At 41.7% G+C, this 22,500-nt stretch overlaps 1 protein-coding gene across 1 annotated transcript in view; it reads left to right on the top strand.

Annotated features, from left to right (window-relative positions):
• Positions 1-22,500, top strand: part of LOC118825795 (dynein heavy chain 11, axonemal) — a 119,351-nt gene that overhangs the window by 59,341 nt on the left and 37,510 nt on the right. Inside the window, 15 exon segments of the mRNA XM_036596623.1 lie at positions 1-6; positions 1,594-1,759; positions 1,851-1,953; positions 4,238-4,477; positions 5,051-5,212; positions 5,776-5,969; positions 6,705-6,867; positions 9,129-9,252; positions 11,901-12,043; positions 12,992-13,153; positions 15,536-15,769; positions 19,470-19,616; positions 21,401-21,514; positions 21,870-22,013; positions 22,426-22,500. The exon segment at positions 1-6 is cut by the window's left edge and continues 199 nt beyond it; the exon segment at positions 22,426-22,500 is cut by the window's right edge and continues 108 nt beyond it. Of these exon segments, the coding sequence (XP_036452516.1) occupies positions 1-6; positions 1,594-1,759; positions 1,851-1,953; positions 4,238-4,477; positions 5,051-5,212; positions 5,776-5,969; positions 6,705-6,867; positions 9,129-9,252; positions 11,901-12,043; positions 12,992-13,153; positions 15,536-15,769; positions 19,470-19,616; positions 21,401-21,514; positions 21,870-22,013; positions 22,426-22,500 (2,177 nt within the window).

Raw genomic sequence — 22,500 nt, 5'->3', positions numbered from 1 at the left:
TGCAGAGTGAGTCCTTTAGCACTGATGAGTCTTCTGCAGGTAGAACTGCGCCTTCTGGTGGGCTGAATTAGAACTTCGGCTCATCTGTAGTTTCAGCTCATCGGTGGTGTTTAACAGTCGGGGCGACTGACTGCGGGAGACTGACGGCTTTTACAGCTTTTTCAGTCGGTGCATCATTTCATTTCTCTGTGCTGTCGGTCTGTCAGTGACACGAGCAGATTAGCTTTAAAGGTTTCATGCAGAGTTCAGACCCTGACAGAGCAGCACACATTCAGTATTAATCAGTAGATATAAACTCAACACTGACTTACCGCACAGAAGCGCCATCTGCTGGACAGGTGTCTTTGAATATCACTGCTGCCAGAACAAAACCTCGTGTCATTTTTCAGTTTTTGACATAATTTGAAGATGCCTGTTGCTCTTTATATTGTGTGTGAATTTCGTGATGAATGGGCCAAAAGAAACGACCCAAAATGACTTGGAAAAAGTCTGGTTCCATCGACTTACATTAAAAGTAAAGTAGGTTTTTTCCTTCTCTTGTAAAGTTACCATTTTGGAGATCTCAGGTTTTATTCAGTCAGCAGTGAAATGCACACGTAGCACTGGCCGGTAGTGAAATTCAATGTCACAATATTTTCCAAATACATTACAGTATTTGATCATGTTTATCATGAATGACGTTACTGTCTGACAGAGCTTGTCCTGAATGGACTTCATACAGTACTGTAAACATGTACGTCTCCGGTTTAAGACTAAACCAGTAATGATTTACTATTGGCACTGCAGTCTGAGTCTAGGACTAGGTTTATTCCATGTCTAGGAAATCGACCGTAAATGCTTAAAGCAGAAAGATCTGTTTTAAAGGGCCCGTGTCTTACATTTTCTTACATTTTATTTGTTCTCCTGAGGTCTTTTTATAACGTTTGTGTGGTTTTATATGCCACAAACAGTCTTAGGTCACGTTTACGCAAATATCCAACCTTTATTTATCTATAAAAAAATAGACAGACTGTATATTTACACACATATATATGTGTAAATGAGCTTTGTTCTGAGTGGCTGTGCCGTGTTCAATAAGCAGCTGAATGGGCGTATATATATATATATATATATATAAAAATTCGCAGCCGGCCGTTTCTGCAGTTAGTTTCCATGTATGGACTGTACAGAGAGGACACAGCGTCCATGATTTCCAAAAAGAATTTTAAATTCTGATTTATGTCCCAGCTTTTTTAGAGTGTGTTGCAGGCATTAAATTCAAAATGGCTTATATTTTTTCAAAAAACAATGAAATTTCTCAGTTTCAACATCTGACTTGCTGTATTTGTATTTTCAATGAAATGTAGGGTTTAAATGATTTACACATCACTGCATTCTGTTTTTATAAACAGTTTACCCCAGTGGGGTCACACATTACATGAATTAAACCTCTGTAAAACGTCTTTGTGTTCTTTTTTGGCCTTATCAGAATATGTCCAAATCTTTTTAACTCTTTTACTTTATAAAAGGGAGGAAAATGTATTTTTGCATGATGTGGGCATTTAAAGGTTCTTTTGTGTGTTAATGCCATTGATTCTCCTCGTTTCTCCTCAGAGCTGCTGGAGAAGCCGCTGGAGAAGAAAGCAGGCAGGAGCTACACTCCTCCAGGGAGCAAGAGACTCGTCTACTTTATCGATGATCTGAACGCGACGGCTGCCGACAGTTACGGCACGGTTCAGCCACACGCACTCGTACGGCAGCATCTGGACTATAAACACTGGTGAGGAGGAAATCAGCCTCGCTGTACCTGAGTCAGGTTTTATTAATGTAAACTCTGCATTAATTTACGTTCTGTATCGTTTCTCTTACAGGTACGACAGTCAGAAGCTGTCTCTGAAAGAGATTCACAACACGCAGTACATCACCTGCATGAATCCACAAGCAGGAAGTTACACCATCAACCCCAGACTGCAGGTACGTACTGTAAAGGAGAGAAATTAGTGTGAAATTACAGTAAATTAACGTTTTTAAAGATACTCACATTGCATTATATAACAACAGTACTCAAACTGACTGCTCCACATTGCGAGGGCGTTAGACAGAGTTCGACTGTCACTGTAGCTGCTCAGCCTGAACACAGAACACATAATCACAGAAGTAGGACTGGACGAAGGATGATCAGGGATTCAGGATCGGTGGAAGAAACATCAGTTACCTTCAATATGCAGCTGATACGACACCTATGAAGGTAAATCTGGAGGATCTGAAGGCCCTTGTAAGGAAGGTTAAAGAACAGAGTTATAAAAAAAGATGGGAGCTCAAAATAAAGAAGGCTGAGTTAATAACGACAGGAAAGACCCTGACTTTATCACTGAAGGAGAAGATGTGGAGACGGGGGCAGATTTAACTGCTCAGATCAGTTACTAACAACAGAGGATCCATCAAGAAACACAACACAGACCAGCTCTCAGCAGGACGAGGATGAAGGAGCTTGGAAAGATCTTCAAATGCAGCGATTCGTCTCTACAAACACAGATCAGAATGTCCACTGGATGTGAAAGCTGGACAGTAAACAAGCAAGACATGAAAGATACTGATGCCTTTGAACTTTGGTGCTGGTGAAGACTTTTGAGAGAAGCTATGACCCAGAACAGATCAAGCCTCACCTCTCACTGGACGCCCAGAGCACTGGACGCCCAGAGCACTGGACGCCCAGAGAACCAAACTGAAGCTCTTGGACACATTCTGAGAAGAACCAGTTCACTGGAAAAGACCATCATGCCTGGAAGAGCTGAAGGTAAAAGAGGACAAGCAGCTACAAGATGGATGGAGACGTTCAGAGGATTCATGAACGTTCTGGAGGAACTCTGTCCACGCGGTCGCCAGGACTCAGGAACGGGTTGACGACACTAAATAATGATAACAGTATTTGTTCATCGCTCCTGTATTTCTACTGTAAATCTGAAATGTGCGCTGCGTGAAGTTCTGCTGTAATATGTACATCAGACAAACTCCACAAATCCAGCTTCGGCTTCTGCCAGCAAATGATTGAACATTCATGCAGATTACATACAGTTAACTGCAGCTTCAGAATTAAGAGAAAGATCAGACCAGAGTAACACTGTTTATCAACCACACCTTCAGCTGATCACAGTACAGCAGTGATTAAGACTGAGAAGAAGCCAAGTGTGTTTAAATTATAACCTTACAGGATGAAGGAGTTCACTAAAACAACTAATCGTCACCATGGTTACCAAAACATAAATACATTCAAACATATATTTGGGCCAGAAATGAAATGGTAAAATTAAAAAAATGAAATGAACAAATAAAACTGCGTAAAAATCTGTAAAATATGCTGTAGTAAAAAAACGTATGAGCAAATTAACTAAATTGGCAAAAATTTATAACAAAACAAAATCTGTGAAACAAACTGTAGACAAAAAAGTAAATAATAATAAAAACTAAAAAATATCTGTGAAATGAGCTGTAGATGAACAAAATATTAGCAATCTAACAAATTTCACAAAATCTAACAAAACCGCAAGGAATGCTGGGAAGCTGTATTTAGAGATGAGCTGATCAATCCCGCCCACTTCCCCACCGTCTCTCCAGATGCCAGATAATGACTGCAAAATGAGACGTTTTAACTTGGAAGCTTCACCTGTGTCTCCCAGAATGCAGCGTTTTGACAGCTTTTCTACTGTATTTACAGAAATAAGAATATTTCTTTGTTCTTAATGACTTGCCTGGTTAAATTAAAGGATAAATAAAAATAAATAAACAAATTAAAGGAATACAGTAGATTACTGCAGTGTTTCTGCTGTAAATTGACATCAACTCTTTACAGCGCAGTATCAAAACATTAGGTTTTTTCATAGGTATTTATTAGTACCTTTAATATGGGATCTTGTATCAGATATTTAAGTAATACAGTATTATACTACCATATTTAGCACACTTGACCCGTTTTCTTCTCCTTTTAAACTGTAAATAAATTCTAGAACAAATTTAGATATAATTCGAGATGAATCCGATGTGTTCATGCGTATTAAGTTGGTTAGCATCGTTTATTTTTTTCAAACAGATGTGCACTGTTATTATTTGTTTTCAGTAATATACCGTCAGATTGGTTACAGAAGAATGAAGTTCTAGATTGAGGTTCTAACAAAATTATTATCTAGAATGAAGTTCTAGTAAATGCCTGTAGAGACTGCAGTGGTTTTCCAGTGAATATGTAGCTCTGACTGTGTTTCAGAGGCATTTCTCAGTGCTGGCAGTGAGCAGCCCCAGCTGTGAGGCTCTGAACTCCATCTTCAGCTCCATCCTGATCCAGCACCTGCAGAGCCAGGCGTTCAGCCCGGCCGTACTCAGCAGCGGCCCGGTCCTGGTCCAGGCGGCCATCAGCCTCCACCATTCAGTGATCCACCACTTCCTGCCCTCCGCCAACAACTTCCTCCACCTCTTCAGCCTGTGGGATCTCTCCCGGCTCTTCCAGGTGGGAAACGTTCCTGTCACTGATATGGAATGTCTGGACTGATAATGAAAACCTATATATATATATATATATGTATATATATATATATGTATATGTATATATATATATATATATATATATATGGTGTTCCTATGTGTACATATATATATATATGTCTTAAACACCTTGTTTTGACTGATGCTAATATCTAATGATTTAAGTGTTCTTGCATTTTTACACTGTAATCCATTTATGAAGTGACGTGGGTGTCAGACTCAGATGTTGTAGTTTATAGTTTATAGACTATAAAATTCTGAATAATGATGTGAACGTGTATCACAGCAGCTCCAATACAGAACACACACACACACAAACATAAACCGTCGCTGACCAACTAAAACAAGCATCTTCATTTTTGCGTTTTTTATTTGTGTAGTTTGAGCAGCTGCTCTTTACACTGAGTGAGAATTTCATGATTGGAGCAGCAGAAATTCTTCAACATCGCTTGGAAAACGAAAATCTCTTGAAATCTGTTTCGAGCTCTTTGTGTGTGTGTGTGTGTGTGTGTGTGTGTGTGTGTGTGTGTGTGTTCAGGGTCTGCTGTTCTCCAGGCCGGACCGTGTGAGGCGGAGTTGTGACCTGGTCCGGCTTTGGGTGCACGAGTCCTGCAGGGTGTACTCTGACCGGTTCTCTGACCCAGAGAACCAGCGGCTCTTCCACAGGCTGCAGACAGACGCTGCTCAACAGGCCTTTGAGGTAGACAGTCAGTTCAGTGCTGCTAATTTGCAGCTGATTACTTACCTTCACTGCAGAACACAAGGCTGGAAGTGAACGGCAAATATTTTACAGTTGAGTCAGTTCACCATGAACATATTCAGTGAGATCTGTTTTATAATGTATTGATATCTAAAACATTAATGTCGTTTACTGTGTGAATCCCTTAACCTGTAAGAGTTCGTACGTGGGGGCATTTCCTCCGACTCAGAATATACATGTTAGTTTCATAGTAGATAATGACTAGTTCATAGTTACTGAATGATTTATAGCAGTTACTTAATAATTACTAGATAATTTACTTAGTAATTCATACTGGCTACTGCATAATTGACAGTTAATTCATAGAAGTTATTGAATAATTCATAATAGTTACCGAATAATTTTAAGTAGATGCTAAATACTTCATAATAGTTACTGATTTACTTATAATAGTTATTAAGTAATTCATAGTAGATGCTGAATAATTTAAATGATCATGTTCTCATGTTGCTTCAAACAGCGCTGGTGTTTAGTGTGTTGTAGTAAACCTGCTGTGTTTTCAGGTTCTGGAGGAGCAGCTCGTGTTCCAGGAGCCTCTGGTTTACCTGCACAGCCATGAAGTGGCTGGACAACCTGTCTACGGTCCGGTAGGGGGATGGGAGCAACTGAGCAGCATCCTGACCGATGCCCTGGACACATACAACCAGCTTCACTCCACCATGAACCTAGTGCTGTTCCAGCAGGCCATGCTGCATGTGTGAGTGTCCAGCAGATCACAGGCTCTCTGTCCTGCCTGCTGTTGGAGAACATGATCAGTTCCACTGAGCCAGAGTGGGTGACTGTAAATGATCAGACCCATTCTCCATCAGTCTGAAGAACCATTTCACCATGCAGAGAATCCTTTAAGCATGCAAGTCGGTGTTTGGTTGTTCATGGTTCACTGCCTTTACTAAAGAACCCATGAAGAACCATCTTTTTAAAGTGTGCACATTATTAAAAACTGTCTTAAGCTTTAAGAGGGGAAACTGAACCCATAACACAGAGCTTGTGAAATGCCTGTAGACGAGTTTGACCAATCAGAGAAAACCAAACCTTCATGTGTTGTGACATCACAACCACGACTTACTGGCAGTTTGGCCGTTCGGGGTCAAACCTGAAGCCGGAAAAGGTGGATATTCTGGTCTTCTTGGCCAAAAAAATTCAGGCCTGAATCTCAATTCATAAAAAAGTCACAATTTAAATTGCATATTAGTCGGAAAAATCGCAATTAGATATTTTCCCCAAATCAGGGGAATTCAGCCCTACAAAGAAAACACCTACAAAAGCTTATGCCAAGCATTGTAAGGTGTTATGTATGCCATATAAAGCCTTATGAAAGCATTTATAAACATTATGAATAAGGATTTGTAGAAAGTGTTATGAGAAAAGCAGCAGCAGTAGTCAGCGATGCATCACTGTAAGTGCTCTGTTCCTGTGTGTTTCAACTGTGCAGGTGTCGGATCAGCCGAATTTTGGCATGCTCTCGAGGCCACGCCCTGCTGGTGGGGGTGGGGGGCAGCGGAAAGCAGAGCCTGACCCGTCTAGCCGCTCACGTCTCCGACATGGACGTCTTCCAGCCCACAGTGCACGAGAGCTACGGCCTCCAGGACCTGAAGGTAGCAGCTTCAGCACAGCTACACGCTGAATCTCTTGCAGTGTTTTAGTGCTTTAAGTGTTCTGGTGGAGAACCCTCAGAGAAGGACTAACGATCTTTTGGGAACCAAAAAAATTAACGTCTGTATTTTTGGTCCTTTTTAATCAACAGAATCTTTCTTGTTTTTAAACTCTGCCAGTATTACAGCGCTGCTCATGTTTCACTGTAGAGAGATACAGTGAAGTGAGCTCTCTCATTGGTTAGGACTTCAGGAGCTGAAGAGAAAATCTAGAAGTGACAGATCAACCAGTAACGCTTTGATTTCCAACGAGTGAGACCAACTGTTTTTTTTCTCCCCAGTTTAGTCGTTTCCAGTTCCACCCACTAGTTAGTCTCCCCCAGTCACACGATACCCCCAGCTCTAGGAGCGTGCAGGCAAACACAGGCTTCCTCCGAGTTCTGTGAAGCTCCACCGCGTCTTTTTAAACTTCCACTAATGTAACGTCATTGGACAGCCGAACGCGCTCGGAGGAGACGCAACCACCAGATCTGTTACACTGCGCTGGCTAGCTTCACGCTGAGTGATGGGGGAGACGGGGGGATGTCCTGCCCACTCAGAGAGAGGGTAGTTACAGTCCGGTGTCTAAATGTGGCAGAATGTCATGGCTGCACTGTTTAAGGTGGAACAGAAAATTCCAATAAGAAGCTAATCTACTAGAATCCTAGCAGAAGTTAGGATTATCACTGAGGTGGGTTTTGATCTAGTTTCCATATCTGTGGCCCAAACTGAGGTTCTAGCTCTGACGGTTCACAGCTGGCACACCGATATTATATTAACTCTGTATCGGTCACTCCAGCCGTGAGTGGACCAGTGGAGACGATCGGCACCTTGAAGTGGAGATAAATGTAGATGGTCAGTAATTCATTAACTGAGATCAAGTTTTCTTTTAGACACCGTTTCCCTGATCAATACGCTCTCCTGCTCGCTGCAGGTCATTGATCTCGTTTAGTCCAGCCTGTAGGATTGTCAGATCCCATTAAAGAGCCTGGGCAAATATTTCAATGCCCTATTGATGAGGCTGCTGCTATCATTTCATTCATCAGAGGCTGCGTGAATCCCAGGCCGCTCAGGTCCGCGTCATCGATCCGCGCTGAGCGCAGCGCCCTTTATACGCTCGTCTGAGAGGACCCTCCATCCTCAGACGAGCTCTCAGGTGTTTTTACTCTGACCTTAAAGGATCCAGGTGACGGAAAAACACAGTATTCTGGGTTTTTTTAAATTAAAGAGTTTGGTGTCTGAAAATTGTTAAAGTTTCAGTATTTACAGTTCACTGCAGGGGTATTATAGTTTTAGAAACTTTCATTAGATCAATTTTGGTTTTGATTTCACTTTAGTTTCGGTTTGTCTTAATGATGCATTAACAGTTTTATTTCTGTTAAAGAAAATTTTCACAAAATGAGTTTTTGAATAGTTTCAGTTTTAATTGTTAGTTTTATGATCTGAAAGTTGGTATTTGATAAGGATTCTCCATCAGTCTGAAGAACCATTTCACCATGCAGAGAACTCTGTAATCATGCAGAGGGTTCTTTGAGTGTTCATGGTTGCGTATGGAACCATTTTTTGACAAAAGAACTCTTGCAGAACCTTTTTTAAGTGTATAATATGATATCAGTATCGGTGACAAAATTTGCGTATCACTCAGGTCCTAATCTTAGTCCCTAGGACAGCCGTGCTAGGTGATGAAGTTTAGGAGAACTTTTAGATGAATCATATGAATCAAAAATGTAAAATTCAGGAGCTACAGATAAAAGACAATGAAATAGAAAATAAAATCAAATAAGGGATTAAAATAGTACTAAGATAACCTGCAGTGAAAATAAGGGGGCTTGAAATCTAGACCCTCTGAAAGAAGAGCTTCAGTAAAACAATGAAGAAGTTGGGGGGGTTCTACACTCTTAAAAAAGATGGTTCTTCAAGGGTTCTATCGTAAATAAAATGGTTCCATATGGAACCATAAACACTCAAAAATCCCTCTGCATGAATATTGGGTTACAAGCTTGGCATCGTAACAATAGCAGAAGCCTTTTTGGTGCTACATAGAGCCATTTTCAAAAAGGTTCTATATAGAACCATCTACAGCACATTCTCCATCAACCTGAAGAACCATTTCACCATGCAAAGAACCCTTTAATCATGTAGGACAATACTGTGTTCTTGTTAATCTCACTAGAGCAGGTTTAGTAGCGTTCTACCTCGTGCTCTGACCCCTTATGTGTTCTCAGGTGGATCTGGCAGAGCTCTGTTTAAAGGCTGGAGTGAAAAACCTCCCCACGGTTCTCCTGCTCACAGACGCTCAGATCTCTGATGAGCGGTTCCTCGTCGTCATCAGTGCCCTGCTGTCCTCAGGTCAGACTCTCCATCTCTGTCCTACACAGCAGCACATCTTACTTCAGTCTAATTAAATAGAGGCTTTGTGCTTATCGTATTCAAACACTAAGTACTGTAGTAACAGAGTCTTATTTCATTGCTCAGTTTTGACTGGAAACAAAAAGGTTAAAGTCTTTAAAAGCCCAGCAGAAAATCGTCCAATCAGGATTGTTCTCTCTGTGGTATCTAGGTAGATTCAGCTGAGCTGCTCTCCCATTGGTTAGGACTTTAGGAGCTGGACTGAAGGCCTCACACATTAGATTAACTACCAACATAATTAGGAAGTGACCAACCAATCGCACTCTGATTTACAACGGCAAAGAACATCACTCTAGACCTTCAGGAAGTTCTAGATGACTGTGAATACGGGTCATAGTCTAAAGAGGTTCCGGGTTGTTAGGAATGTTAAACAGTGACAGCAGCTCTATGGACTGAAAGAGTGACTGTAACATTGATACATACAAACTGAAATATATGATAATGTCTGATTCAAACTTCATATAAAACATACAAAATGACTTTTACAAGCTTCACATACATCCCCTATATGTTCACATGAATTATAGTTAGCTTAGCGCTAACATACTATTAGAAATCCCCTAGGCGTGCTAACGAAAATTAGCATTATTGTAGTGTTATTAGTGTTTATGGCCCAGAATGAGGCTGTTCTGTGGCTGTTAACATGAGTGATGATAGCAGTAGATTATAGCTTATGTCACCTTATGTTGAAGTTTCTCCAACGTAATAATTATAAATAACGATAAACACGTTAACATGCCGTCCTAGTTCACGTTCTGCTGCTCTTATTGGTGATGAAATAGTGCTCGATAACTTCATCTTCAAGAATTCCCTAAATTGTCATCTTCAGCTGTGAGGATCCTCTGTAGGCTTAATACTTTAAATCCTAAAAACTAAATACTTTAAAAAGTCTTTTCATCTTAAATTGTCTTTAAATAGTGAACATTTGAACTGATGGGCTCTTAATTACAACATAAACATTAAATTAAATCATCTTTTCTTTTTCGTCTTTCTCCCAAAATAAGACATTTTGGCTCATTAGAGTCACATTTCTGATACAAAACTAAACCTCACACGGCCTTTAGACTGACCTGCTACACTGACCTGCTACACTGACCTGCTACACTGACCTGCTGGAATTAGTTTATTACAGTAGCTGTTTCTGTCTGACTGGAGGAAACTTATGGTTTAAACTAATGGTTCCTAAAACTGACCTCTGCACTGGACACAATATTTAGCCCTGACCTTTATACTTGATCTGCAGTGATTTTTTTAATAAAAAAGTCATGAAAACATTAAATTTAACTTTCTGATCAGGGCAGACACTCCGTTATACTGATTTTCTGTTTTAAAATAAATTACGAGTGTAAACTGTTTGTGTTTATAATATAACTCCTTCTGAGTTTCTGTTCCAAAAAAAGGATCTGATAGGATGTTAATATCATACATTTAGAATAAATTAGGGCGTCTGACTGTCGTGTATAAGGAGACATTCCACAGATCAGTTCTGTTGTTGGGAATGCAAAATCTTTGAAGCTCAATTGAAGCTCAGAACACAGACAGAACCGTATAATTCCGAGGGGAGGAGACGTCGCGCCGTGTTTCAGTGTGGGTTATAATGTGATAGCGAGGTCTCTGGGACACGGCGCTTTACTAGGTGGCCTCACCAACTCCTAACCCTAAATGAAATTCTGGCTCTGCGCTGACTCTTAAAGTCTCCCCAGGGAGACCCCCTCCTCACCCCCTCCCGCCGCAGGGGTCCTCATTGTGCCGAGTCTGATGAATGGGAAACACATGTAAATGCGGCGGTGAAGTGAAGTAGATTAACGGTGACTGGAGCAGACCTGTGTGGCGCTGGATGAAGGTCCCAAACTCACAGATGGTGCTGCTCATCTGTCACCGATGTCAGACCCCCGGGGTCAAAGACCCCCTCTGGGCCTGTGAACCAGGAAAAAACATCTGATTATTTAGGATTTGAAATTCTAATAGTCCTGCAGTGTCGGAATAACTGAAGTTACAACTCTCCTCGTGTTAGAATCCTGATCTTCCTCAGAGTCGCGAAATCTTCTACAGATAAATCACCAAAAAACTGACAACACTGAGATGCTGAGAGCTGGGCGATACGGCAGAAATATAATATCACAATACTTCAGGAAATTTTCACGATACATGATATGTCACCTTTTTAATCTGATCAGGAACAGAGAAAAAAGAGCCGGCATTTAAAAACTACTATCAAAAACTGTGAACACGATGATTTTCATTTAGTATTTGGCTCTAAATCCAGTTAAACGGTTTAGTTTTGCTCTCTTTATAGTGAAACAAACAGTTGGTCACTGACGATATACACAGGATCAGAAAAGAATACTGTACTGTACTGCCACGTAATTTATCACAATAATGCGATAAGGTATTTCGTCATATCGCCCAGCCCTAAACTGAAATAGTGATTGTTGGTACTAAAGCTGCTTTATGAGAATCTCAGCTCTTTATCTTCATATCCTCTGAGCTCTGTTTAATCTGCATGTAAACACTAAAGCAGCTTTAATCATGTGAGAAAATCACTGAGGTTGGGCAGATCAGGCCTGAACTGACTGTGTGTCCTGCAGGTGAGGTTCCAGAGCTGCTGAGTGAGGAGGAGGTGGACGGAGTGATGAAGGCAGTGAGGAAGGACGTGCGAGCTCTGGGCCTGCTGGACACCGCGGAGAACTGCTGGAGGTTCTTCGTAGATCGCGTCCGTCAGCAGCTCAAGGTTCTACAGCTTCAGCTCTGACTTCTGACCCTTTAGCGATGAGGCAGCAGTGACCGTTTCTGCCTTCTGAACGTCTCTTTCTGGAAATGTTCTCAAATATCGGGATGTTGCGTTTATCCCGTATCGCCCACCCTGAGCCACACGAGCCCTTCAGCAGCAACAACACTGTAAAGTCTCAGTGAAGCTCAGGGCCTGGATTCTCTGATGCGTCTCAGGAATAAAAACCTTCTTACATGTGCCTTTTTTCTTCACTACAGTCTTTAAAAAGATGGTGCTTTACTAAAGAAAAATGTTCTATGTAGAACCTTTTTGAAAAGGTTGTGATGTCAAGCTTGACAAGAACAAGAACCGTTTTGGATGCTACATAGAACCCTTTTCAAAAAGCTTCTGTATAGCACCATCTGCAGCACATTCTCCATCACTCTGAAGAAAATCGAGAAAAAGGGTTCTTTTAGAGTTCATAGTCCTATTAAGAACCATTTTCTTTACTAGCACCCAAGAAGAACCATCTTTTTTAAGGGTGTAAAATCATCTCAGCTTAACATTATTAACAGATGTTTTGAGCATATTTCTTAAAATATGCAAAATTATCTGTCAGTACAGTGAGATCATTTAACTGGGTAGAATTTCTGTGCAGCAGTAAAAAAAAGTCTAGATATAAGTTAAATAATCTTATAATAATCTTACAACAAACTCAACATGAGAAATATTACGTTTATTGACTAGACTTAAGATCATTTCCCATTTTTTGCAGTGCAGTGTTTTCTGGCTCAAAAACGTAACGTGACACAAACCGAATAAAAAATTTGTCTAATAATTCAGTGACAGCACTGAGAAATCACGTTCTTCTTCTTCTCAACAGTGAGACCCTTTTTTTCCATCGGCATTGAAGGGTTAACTTTGTGTGTGTGTGTGTGTGTGTGTGTGTGCGCGTGTGTGTGTGTGTAGGTGGTGCTGTGTATGTCTCCAGTAGGAGGCGCTCTGCGTGTTCGATTACGGCGTTTCCCGGCTCTGCTCAGCTGCACTACAGCCGACTGGTTCCACGAGTGGCCACAGGAGGCGCTGCACTCAGTTAGCCTGCGTTTCCTACAGGAGCTCCCAGCCATTCAGGTGAGCTGGACTCGTCTATGTTTAGGGTGGGCAGTGTGACGGTGTTGACTGTGTGATAGTAAAGAGTCTGTCCAGTGTCCAGCGAGACGATTCAAATCGAGCTCAGAGGTGCTGAAAAACACTTTAAATCATCTCAGTGTGACAGTAAATCTGCACATTGTGCAAATCTGAGGCCTTAAAGAGACAATCTGGACAAAAGTGGGCTGTTGCAAAGGTGCCCACTCTCCTGCAGTGGTGCAGCCAAAGTGCAAAATACAGGGGGTCCTGCGGGGTCCAGGACCCCCTAATTAACCTCTTGGATCCCCTGAATGTCTCAAATTGAAAATTCTGAGGGGCCATGAAAATAAACTGATTATGATGTTCTGCTGTCTGTTTAAATAAACGCCCAAATCCAGATTCAGTGAAGCTGATTGTTTATCTGCTTCACCCACAATCAGCTTCTGTCTCTGGTGATCTTAACTATCTAGAGCTGCAGCTCTGCTCTGCCTCAGGGTGGCGCTGTGTGCAGCTGTACATACCACTGGGCCTCATTCTCCAGTATCTTCCTGATTTGTTCCTGAGAAAAGGTTTATGTCAAATTCACGATGTGTTCTTAAAGAGGAATTCCACCAATATTTCAAAATTTCTGAATAATTCAGTCCCTGATGATGTAAACACAGAGATTCAGAGTGGTTTGGTGTGAAATGGTTCAGATGTCTTTACAGTGGTGGTGATAGGAACCAGGGGTCGCCATGACTACAACACAAATATAGACATTTTATTTACTATCCAGAACCACCAGTGAACCTACACGAGTCTTCTGAGTTTATATGAATGTTGATGATGGAAAATAGTGGAAAATCTGAAATAATAAGTTTTCTTTGGGGACTATTTTGCCTCACAGCGCCCTGCATGTATCCCTCCACCATGAATGGAGTTTAAGTTCTCTAAACTATCATAAAACAGTGTCTCAGTCATCAGGCAGTGAATTCATAACCATTTCATGTAGGAACTTTCTGTGAGGGAGCTTTTAGAGCTGGACGTCTGGTTCCTATCACCACCACTGTGAACAGTTCTGACTCAGTAAGTTTATCTAGAAACCAAACCGCTCTGAACGACTCTGTTTACATCTTAACCACCTAATTATGAAGAATTTTTTTATAAATCTGTGGTGTTCTCCTTTAAAACAAGACCTGTTATCGCCTTTGTGCTCTTGAGTGTGTGTAGATTTTGTTCTTACCTAAGAACAAACCCCAAACAAGAGAACACTGGTGAATGAATGCTGGAGAAGCTGCGTAAGTAGATTTTAGGGAATAATCTCTCCCTGAGAACAGCGGCTGGATGAGGCCCAGTGTTCTTAGTACTGAAATCAGGCTTTGCTCAGTCATTGTACTGCGTTTGACATTGATTGGACACTCAGACGGTTCAGCGTCGTCTCCTCACTCCGCTCAGCTCGAGCTCGATCCCTCATCATTAGCCACATTCGGAAGTGAAGACAAATGGATGATCACATGCACCGTGAGCCTGGTGACAGTCTCTCTCCCCCTCTCTCTCTCTCTCTCTCTCCCCCTCTCTCTCTCTCTCTCTCTCTCTCTCTCTCTCTCTGTGATGTTGTTTTCTCTGAGCCAGTGGAACGATCACTAAGCAGGATCGTTTATGCTAATGAAGCAGCAGTGATTAATACACACAGACTGACCCTCTAAGGAGCCACAGCTGTTTCAGGCAGTGCCAGACTTCGGGTGGGGGGGCTGTAGGGGGGGTGCAGGATGACTCAAGACAAGCTGTTAAAAGTCTGTCAAGATCGTTGTTTTTAGACTCAGCACTCACTGCTGGATCCTAGTCCTGAAGTTCTTAGTGAACTACTTCATTTCATTTTGGGTGGCTGGTTGTTGCTCTGGGGGGGCAGACAGGAAGCAGTATGTGCCAGAGAATCACTATGGTGAGATGACCTCGCCTTTAACGGCCTGGTCACTATACTGAAGGACAGTACAGCCTGGCAGCTTTGTCTAAATAACGTCCTTTGTGCAGAGCTGTCTTGGTTGAGTGCTTGGAGACTGTTGCACTTTGGCCTTTGGACAAAAGCTCTGTGCTAAAGTCTAAAGATTTCATTCGCAGAAACAGGAGTTTCTCAAACTGGTACATTTGAGGCCACAGAACGTGCTAGAAGCGCTCAGGTCGCTCCCCTCGCTGTGAGCCATTACTCTCCCAGCGTCGCTCTCCAGCACCCAGATTTCAAATTGAGTAAGTCCAGCCACCTACGAAGCTGGAGATGAATTCAGGATTTATGAAGATGATATTTCAGAGCCTGTCACAGACCGAGGATGTTAAAGAGCGCTTAATCCAGCCGCTCCCTCGCTCTCCCTCGCTCACTCTCTCTCTCTCTCCACTTCTCCTCCTTTACAGCCGGCCGTTCAGGAGCCCATCAGTCTTTTCATGGCTCACGTTCACGCCAGCGTCGAGCAGGCCAGCGAGCGCTACCGGCAGAGCGAGCGCAGGCACAACTACAGCACGCCCAGAAGCTTCCTGGAGCTGCTGAGGCTCTACAGGAACCTGCTGGAGGAGACGGACCAGCAGCTTCAGCAGAAGCTGAGCAGACTGCAGGCAGGCCTGCGGAAACTGAAGACCACTGCCACGCAGGTAAGGGTGGGCAGTGTGGCAAAAAATCACAAATGTTTTCACAATATGTGATACCCTGACACGTAACCAATAATCAGCACCCCCTGCTGTTTATCAGAGCGTGGCCGCCACCCAGTTTCAGTCTCCATTTCCCAAACGCTTTAGCCGAGCGCGCTAACGTTACTCCTCCTAATAAACAGACACAGTTAGGAACTGTTATTCTGGAATAGATACTGTCCTAAATTCAGTCCGGACTGAAGTCGTCATGGAGACCAAACAGATCAGATTTCAGACTTGAGAAGTTTCTGTAATACGGCTCCTGACCCCAACATCACTGAATGTGTTTGATTACTTCAGAGGATGATCAACCAACTTCTAAATTAGAGCTGGACGATATGACAATATATATCGTTATTGTGATAAATGATGTCACAGTACAGTCTGCTGTTCTGATCATATGGTGTTTATCGTCAGTGCTTGTAGACACTGACCAACTGCATGTTTCATTATAAGGAGAGCAGAATTGGAGCCGTTTGACTGGATTTAGTGACAAATACTGAATAAAAGTCAGTGTTCACAGTTGATTCTTTGATAGTATTTTTTTTAAATGTAGGTTCTTTTTTCTCTGTTCTGACTGATCAGATGTCTGAAAAAAAAATATTGTGACATATCGTGTATCATAAAAAATTCTGAATATTATATTTCTGCAGTCTCGCCCTGTTCGGCTTCTACGTCTTTGGAGGTGTAGAAAAATATCCCTGCGGATTTCTTTCATTTTCTGTTAAATGTGTTTTCTATTTTTTTCCTGATGCTGAAATTTTGTCATCAGGTGGACTTAGACCTGACCAGCCCGTCAATCAAAGTCAGGCCTTTGATCCTTTGAAAAGTTAGACACTAAACTAACAGCAGTCATAACGATAGATGAGTTCATATGACTAGAACCACATTCAGCATCGCCAGCAGACATTACAGTCATTCAGTAGAGCTGTAACAACAGACTTTCTCAGATTTAATAGAATTGTCCATTCTGAGGTCAACATCTGATTTGATCTGATTACGTTTTGTGTGTTCTACAGAGTTCTAGATCTGTTCTGCGCAGATTGGTTTGGCTCAGATTAGTAAGATTTCTCCAGTAGCACTTTTTCAGGTCCTGAAACAGGTTCCCGACAATCTTCTTACAAAACAAACCCCAAAAATCAAAACTTCTGGAATTTATAAGCTTTCCAGAAAAGGCAAAGTCCAGTCATTTGATAGTGGGTGTGTCTGTACCATAAGCCACGCCCCTTCACACCCATTTTACTCTGATAGGCTGCACCCAGATGACTAGTTTTGCCAGTTTGCACAGTGGTTTCCACTGAAGATGGTGAGTGAGTTGTTCGGAGTAGTGAGGGGCTCACCAGCCATAGAAACACCAACGCCTTCGGTTTTTAATACTGTATTGAGATGATTACACTTTTATTATTTAGCTAAGAGTTAAAACTGCTAATGTTGTGAATGAGCCCTCACTAGCTGCTCTAAAGATGTCCAAACAAACCTCTGATCTCAAGGATGTCGTGTAATCGTCACAAATAAGATAACTTTATTATAGACTTTCCAGTATCAGTATTTCAAAGGCCAGTATTGTGATATAATTAATGATCGGTATATTACGCAGCCTGAGCTCCTGGATCAGCACTGCGAGGCTCCGTCTGCCTCACTGAGCCCACAGACTGCAGCATTCTCAAGGCTGGAGGTTTGATCATATGGATCAGCCCTGTGATTTAGTTATATTACGCAGTAAGAGTTTATTCAGGCCACTCCGAACCTCATCACCCACTGAAGGCTGAAAGTTCTCCTTATAAACCTTGAGTTTCAGAGCTGAGATGATTGGCTCTGCCTCTTTAACCCAGGATTCATCATTCAAATGATTACAGAAGTTTACAGAACGAAGATATTAAGAGTGGGTTTTATTTTGGTGGACTTTCCTTTGAAAGATGTGAGAGCAGACGAGGTTTGAATCGTAGCTCTGGAAGGTGCAGCGTTTCCATCTCTGCCTTGTTGCTATTATTTGCTGAGGATCATTAAGTGGCACTAATATATTGTCGCCTCATAACCCAAAATTTCCAGTTTGTTTATGTTTTCATATGAAAATAGCAGCTGCCCTTTAGGTTGGGCCAACAGACCATTAGACATGGTCCAAAACTGCTGAACGTAATGGACCAACTGGTCACCACCAGATCATGAACACAACCCCAGCTTGAACTGTTTACACTCTGTTATTCTGAGGATTAAAGACGCGACTATAATTCATACCATTGTTTACTGAACACTGAATCTAAAACTGCGGCACATATTTTACACATTTTGCACTTCTGTGCACTGCTGCACGTCTGTGTGTCTGGTGTGTGTTTATTGTCTATTTATTTATATATGTAAATTATTAAGTATATTTTATGTACATATAATTATGAAAGTGTATTAAATGGCTGCTGTCGGAACAAAACCTCGTATCTCCATTTTTGTCATTGTTCAGTTTTTTGTCATAATTTGAAAATGCCTGTTGATCTTTACATAAATTTCATGATGAATGGGCCAAAATAAACGGACCAAAATTACTTGGAAAAATTCTGGTTCCATTGACTTACATTATAAGTACAGTGTTTTTCCTTCTCCTCTAAAGTTACCATTTTGGAGATATGAGGTTTTGTTCAGACAGCATTAATATAATAAGTCTAATAAATGCATATACTTATGTAAATATTTAGAATATCTGTATATTATTATGTATAAAAAAAAGTATATTATGTATATTTATTGTCTATATTTATTATCTATTTATTTTTTATTGCGTTGGAAGTTCTTTTAGGTGTTTACTGTTTTCTACTAGTGCCACTCATGTCTGTGTCTCAGTGTTTATGCAGCAGAGAAGCAGCCCGAGCATGTTGGATATACTGAACCCCATATATGTATGTAGTAATACAGTTGAACTGAATTGGGGAAGAAATGGTGCTTTTAATTTCCGTGACGTGTGTCGTCGGTTCTGTGTTAATAAAGTGTGTTATTACACAACTATGAACTTAAAAATCTCAAAATGCGTCGATGCAAATGTGTTTTATTCATGTGAAACTGACACATTTAAATAATCCAGACTTTTGTTTTGTTACAACCACAAAAGTAAATCCTAAAAAAAGATGGTTCTTCGAAGGGTTCTTTATTAAAGAAAATGGTTCCAAATAGAACCATGAACACTCAAAGGACCCTTTGCATGATTAAGGGTTATTTGCATTATAAAAGCGTTCTTGAGATTGATGGTTCTATGGTTCTGATTACATGGTTCTATGTAGAACCTTTTTGAAAAGAGCTCTTTTTAGCAACAAAAGGGTTCCATTATTGTTACAAGCCAAAGAACCTTTTTTACTATATAGAACCCTAAGAACGCTAAGAGTGTAGCACCAAAAAAATGTTCTTTTATTGTGACTATGTCAAGCTTGTAATGAAAGAAGAACCCTTTTTGGTGCTATATAGAACCATTTTTAAAAAGGTTCTACACAGAACCATCTACGCCACGTTCTCCATCAATCTGAAGAACCTTTCGTGGTGAAAGGACCCTTTAATCATGCAGAGGGTTCTTTGAGTGTTCTTGGTTCTGTAGAACTGTTTTCTTTACTAAAGAACCCTTGAAGAACCGTCTTTTCTCAGTGTGTCGGTGAGTCTGAGTGCTCTGAGTGTTGCTGTGCTGCAGGTCGGGGAGCTGAAGGCGAAGCTGAACTCTCAGGAAGTGGAGCTGAATCTGAAAAATGAAGCCGCTGAAGAGCTGATCGCCAAAATCGGCCGTCAGGCGGAGAGAGTGAGCCGGAAGAGACGGGACGCAGATCTGGAGGAGCAGAAGGTAAACATGCGTCTAGAGCAGCGCTACAGAGAACGTTCCTCAATTTTAGTGTTACATTCTCTCTAATAACCTGTTACATATCAGCTGTTTATGTTATGAAGTTTGTAGACAAGGGAGATTTTTTATTTTGCTGCCTGGTTTTAGAGAAGCACAGAGTCAGCAGCAGGGCGGCGCCACCTGGGCCAGTGGGGGGTTACGTGCCTTGTTCAGGGGCACAAACAGTGAGTGTGTATACAATCTGATAACAGTAGAAAATCAGATTTTGTTAGTAATCCGATCAACACGTTTACATGCTCTTGAGTAATCAGATACTGGGAGAACTCCAGGACTACATGAGTCAGACAGTAATCAGATTTCTGCTTTGTAACCAGCCAGTAAACTCACAGAAGAAGACGCGACATAAACATAACGTAAAACTCAAACTTCACACCGTGGCTGTTTTTAACATCGCACTGCTTTACCTGTAAATATGATCAAACATCGTCTAGAAGATGAAGAATATTTAAATCCTTTATTTCATGTTTGGTTTCAGCGCCGCTCCAACAGAGTTTTGCTGCATCTCGAGACATCCACTGTCTGATCTCGCACAGAATGAGAAATCAGATAGAAATCAGAGTCAGAGTTTACAGCACTGAGAAATCTGATTACTGAGCTAAAATCCAGCCTCTTTATTTCTAGATCAGAGTGTGTTTACATGATCATTTGAATAATCGGATAACTGCAGAAATCCGATTATGATCGGATTATTGAGTGCATGTATACACACTTATTACAGTGCTGTGAAAAAGTATTTACCCCTCCCCAATGTCTTCTATTTTTGCATCTTTGTCACACTTCAATGTTTCAGATCATCAGACTACTTTTAATATTAGACCCTGATAACTCAAGTAAACACAAGGCTGTTTTTAAATGATGATTTCATTTACTGAAGGAAGAACACTGTTCAGCCCTACCTGACCCAGTGTGAAAAGGTAATTGCCCCCTCAGCTACTAAATCAACCAGTTAACCAAATTCAGTTACTGGGTTCAATTTCACTGACCACACCCAGACATGATCACTGCCAGACCTGCTGGATCTAAACATCGCTTAAAGAGAACCTGTCGGTCAGTGCGACGCAGCTAGAAGGACTCAAAAAGGAGCACATGACGCCACGTTCTAAAGAGATTCAAATACAGATGAGAAGCAAAGTCATTGAAATCTGCCAGTCTGTAAAGGGTTACAGAGCCACTACTGAGGCTCTGGACTCCAGAGAACCGCAGCGAGAGCCGTTATCCACAAATGGAGGAAACCTGGAACAGTCGAGAACCTTCCCAGGAGTGTCCAGCCCACCAAAATTTCACCAAGAGCGCATCGACGACTCATCCAGGTCACAAAAGAACCCAGATAACCACCTAAAGAACTGCAGGCCTCAGTCGCCTCAGTTAAGGTCAATTTACACGATTCCACAATAAAAAAGACACAGTGTGCTCCTATACGGTCAGTGGAGCTGATAAAATGGACAGTGAATGTAGATACAAAGAGGTGGACTTAATGAAGTGTCCGGTTGGTGTACATTTTCAAAGAGAACCATTGTAGATGACTTAGTAAACCTATTTTTATAGATAACAGTGGCATGTTAGTCTGAGACGTCCCTTCACTTTCAATAAGAACCATGTTTATCAACTGAAATAAATCTGAAGCATTTTATTGTGTAAAGCTGTGTTATGCCTGCTGTGCCAAACTGCCTTTTGTCATCAGCTCGTCTTAAGTTAGAATGTATTGCTGTGGCTGTGTTTGTGTGCAGGTTGCAGCGATCCAGGCGGAGGTGACTCTGAGACAGAGGGACTGTGAGAATGACCTGGCTAAAGCCGAACCGGCCCTGGAGGCGGCCACCGCCGCTTTAGACACCCTCAACAAGGTCACTTCAGCTTTCTTCACTGATTAAAGAAGCCAAACTAAGAATGTAAACATTTTATCAGCTGTGTTAAAGTCATTGTGATTGAGAAATCGTAACCCTAAATGTAGGTATTGTGATATAAACTGAGTCTGTTCTACAGTTTCTCATTAGGCTGAATGAATAACCGACTCTAAATGTAGGTATTGTGATATAAACTGAGTCATTAGCTTTAATGAGATTTTTTTCAGTGATCTGTAAAGCTTGTCTAACCTCATAACAGTAGCTATGAAAGAGCTCACCTGTGGGCGGAGCCTGTATGGGTGGGCTGATACACTGTGGTATGTTGAGGTGTTTTTAAGGTGACGTTGCTGTGCAGGTGAACCTGACGGAGCTGAAGACGTTCCCCAACCCTCCAGAGGCTGTGAGTAACGTCCTGGCAGCTGTGATGGTTCTCTTGGCTCCACGTGGACGTGTTCCCAAGGAGCGCGGCTGGAAGGCTGCCAGGGTCTTCATGGGCAAGGTGAGTCTGTAGTGATGAAGCCCCCACCCCCACACCACCCTGGTGCTTAGTCTGATTCATGTGGTTCTAATCCACACGCAGGCCTTGACCTGCAGACCTTGACTGTATGAGTGGTGCTTTAAATACAGCACCTGTATTTCCACACAGCAGAGCTGCTGGAGGGAGGATTAGACCAGGACCTCGTCATGTTTATGTGGAGAGAGTCGCTGCCTCTGATAATAAAGCCAATAGCCAATCAGTGATCTGCATGCACTCGTTGCATAATCTCAACAAAAATAGACTAATTAATTTAATTAAATTACATTTTATTAAATCAACACCGATTCAGATCATTTAAATAAAAAAAATGTTACAGAGTTACTGAGTTAGACCCTTTGGTTCTGCTGTAAGTCTCATAGTCCTCTTCCTGCAGGTGGACGACTTCCTGCAGGCGCTGGTGAGCTACGATAAGGAGCACATCCCTGACCAGTGTCTGACTGTGGTGAAG

The sequence above is a fragment of the Colossoma macropomum genome, unplaced genomic scaffold (assembly GCF_904425465.1).
Source record: "Colossoma macropomum unplaced genomic scaffold, Colossoma_macropomum, whole genome shotgun sequence".
In the NCBI taxonomy this organism is placed as follows: Eukaryota; Metazoa; Chordata; class Actinopteri; order Characiformes; family Serrasalmidae; genus Colossoma; species Colossoma macropomum.
The sequence above is the reverse complement of the archived record's forward strand: the minus strand, read 5'-3'. Positions and strand labels throughout refer to the sequence as shown.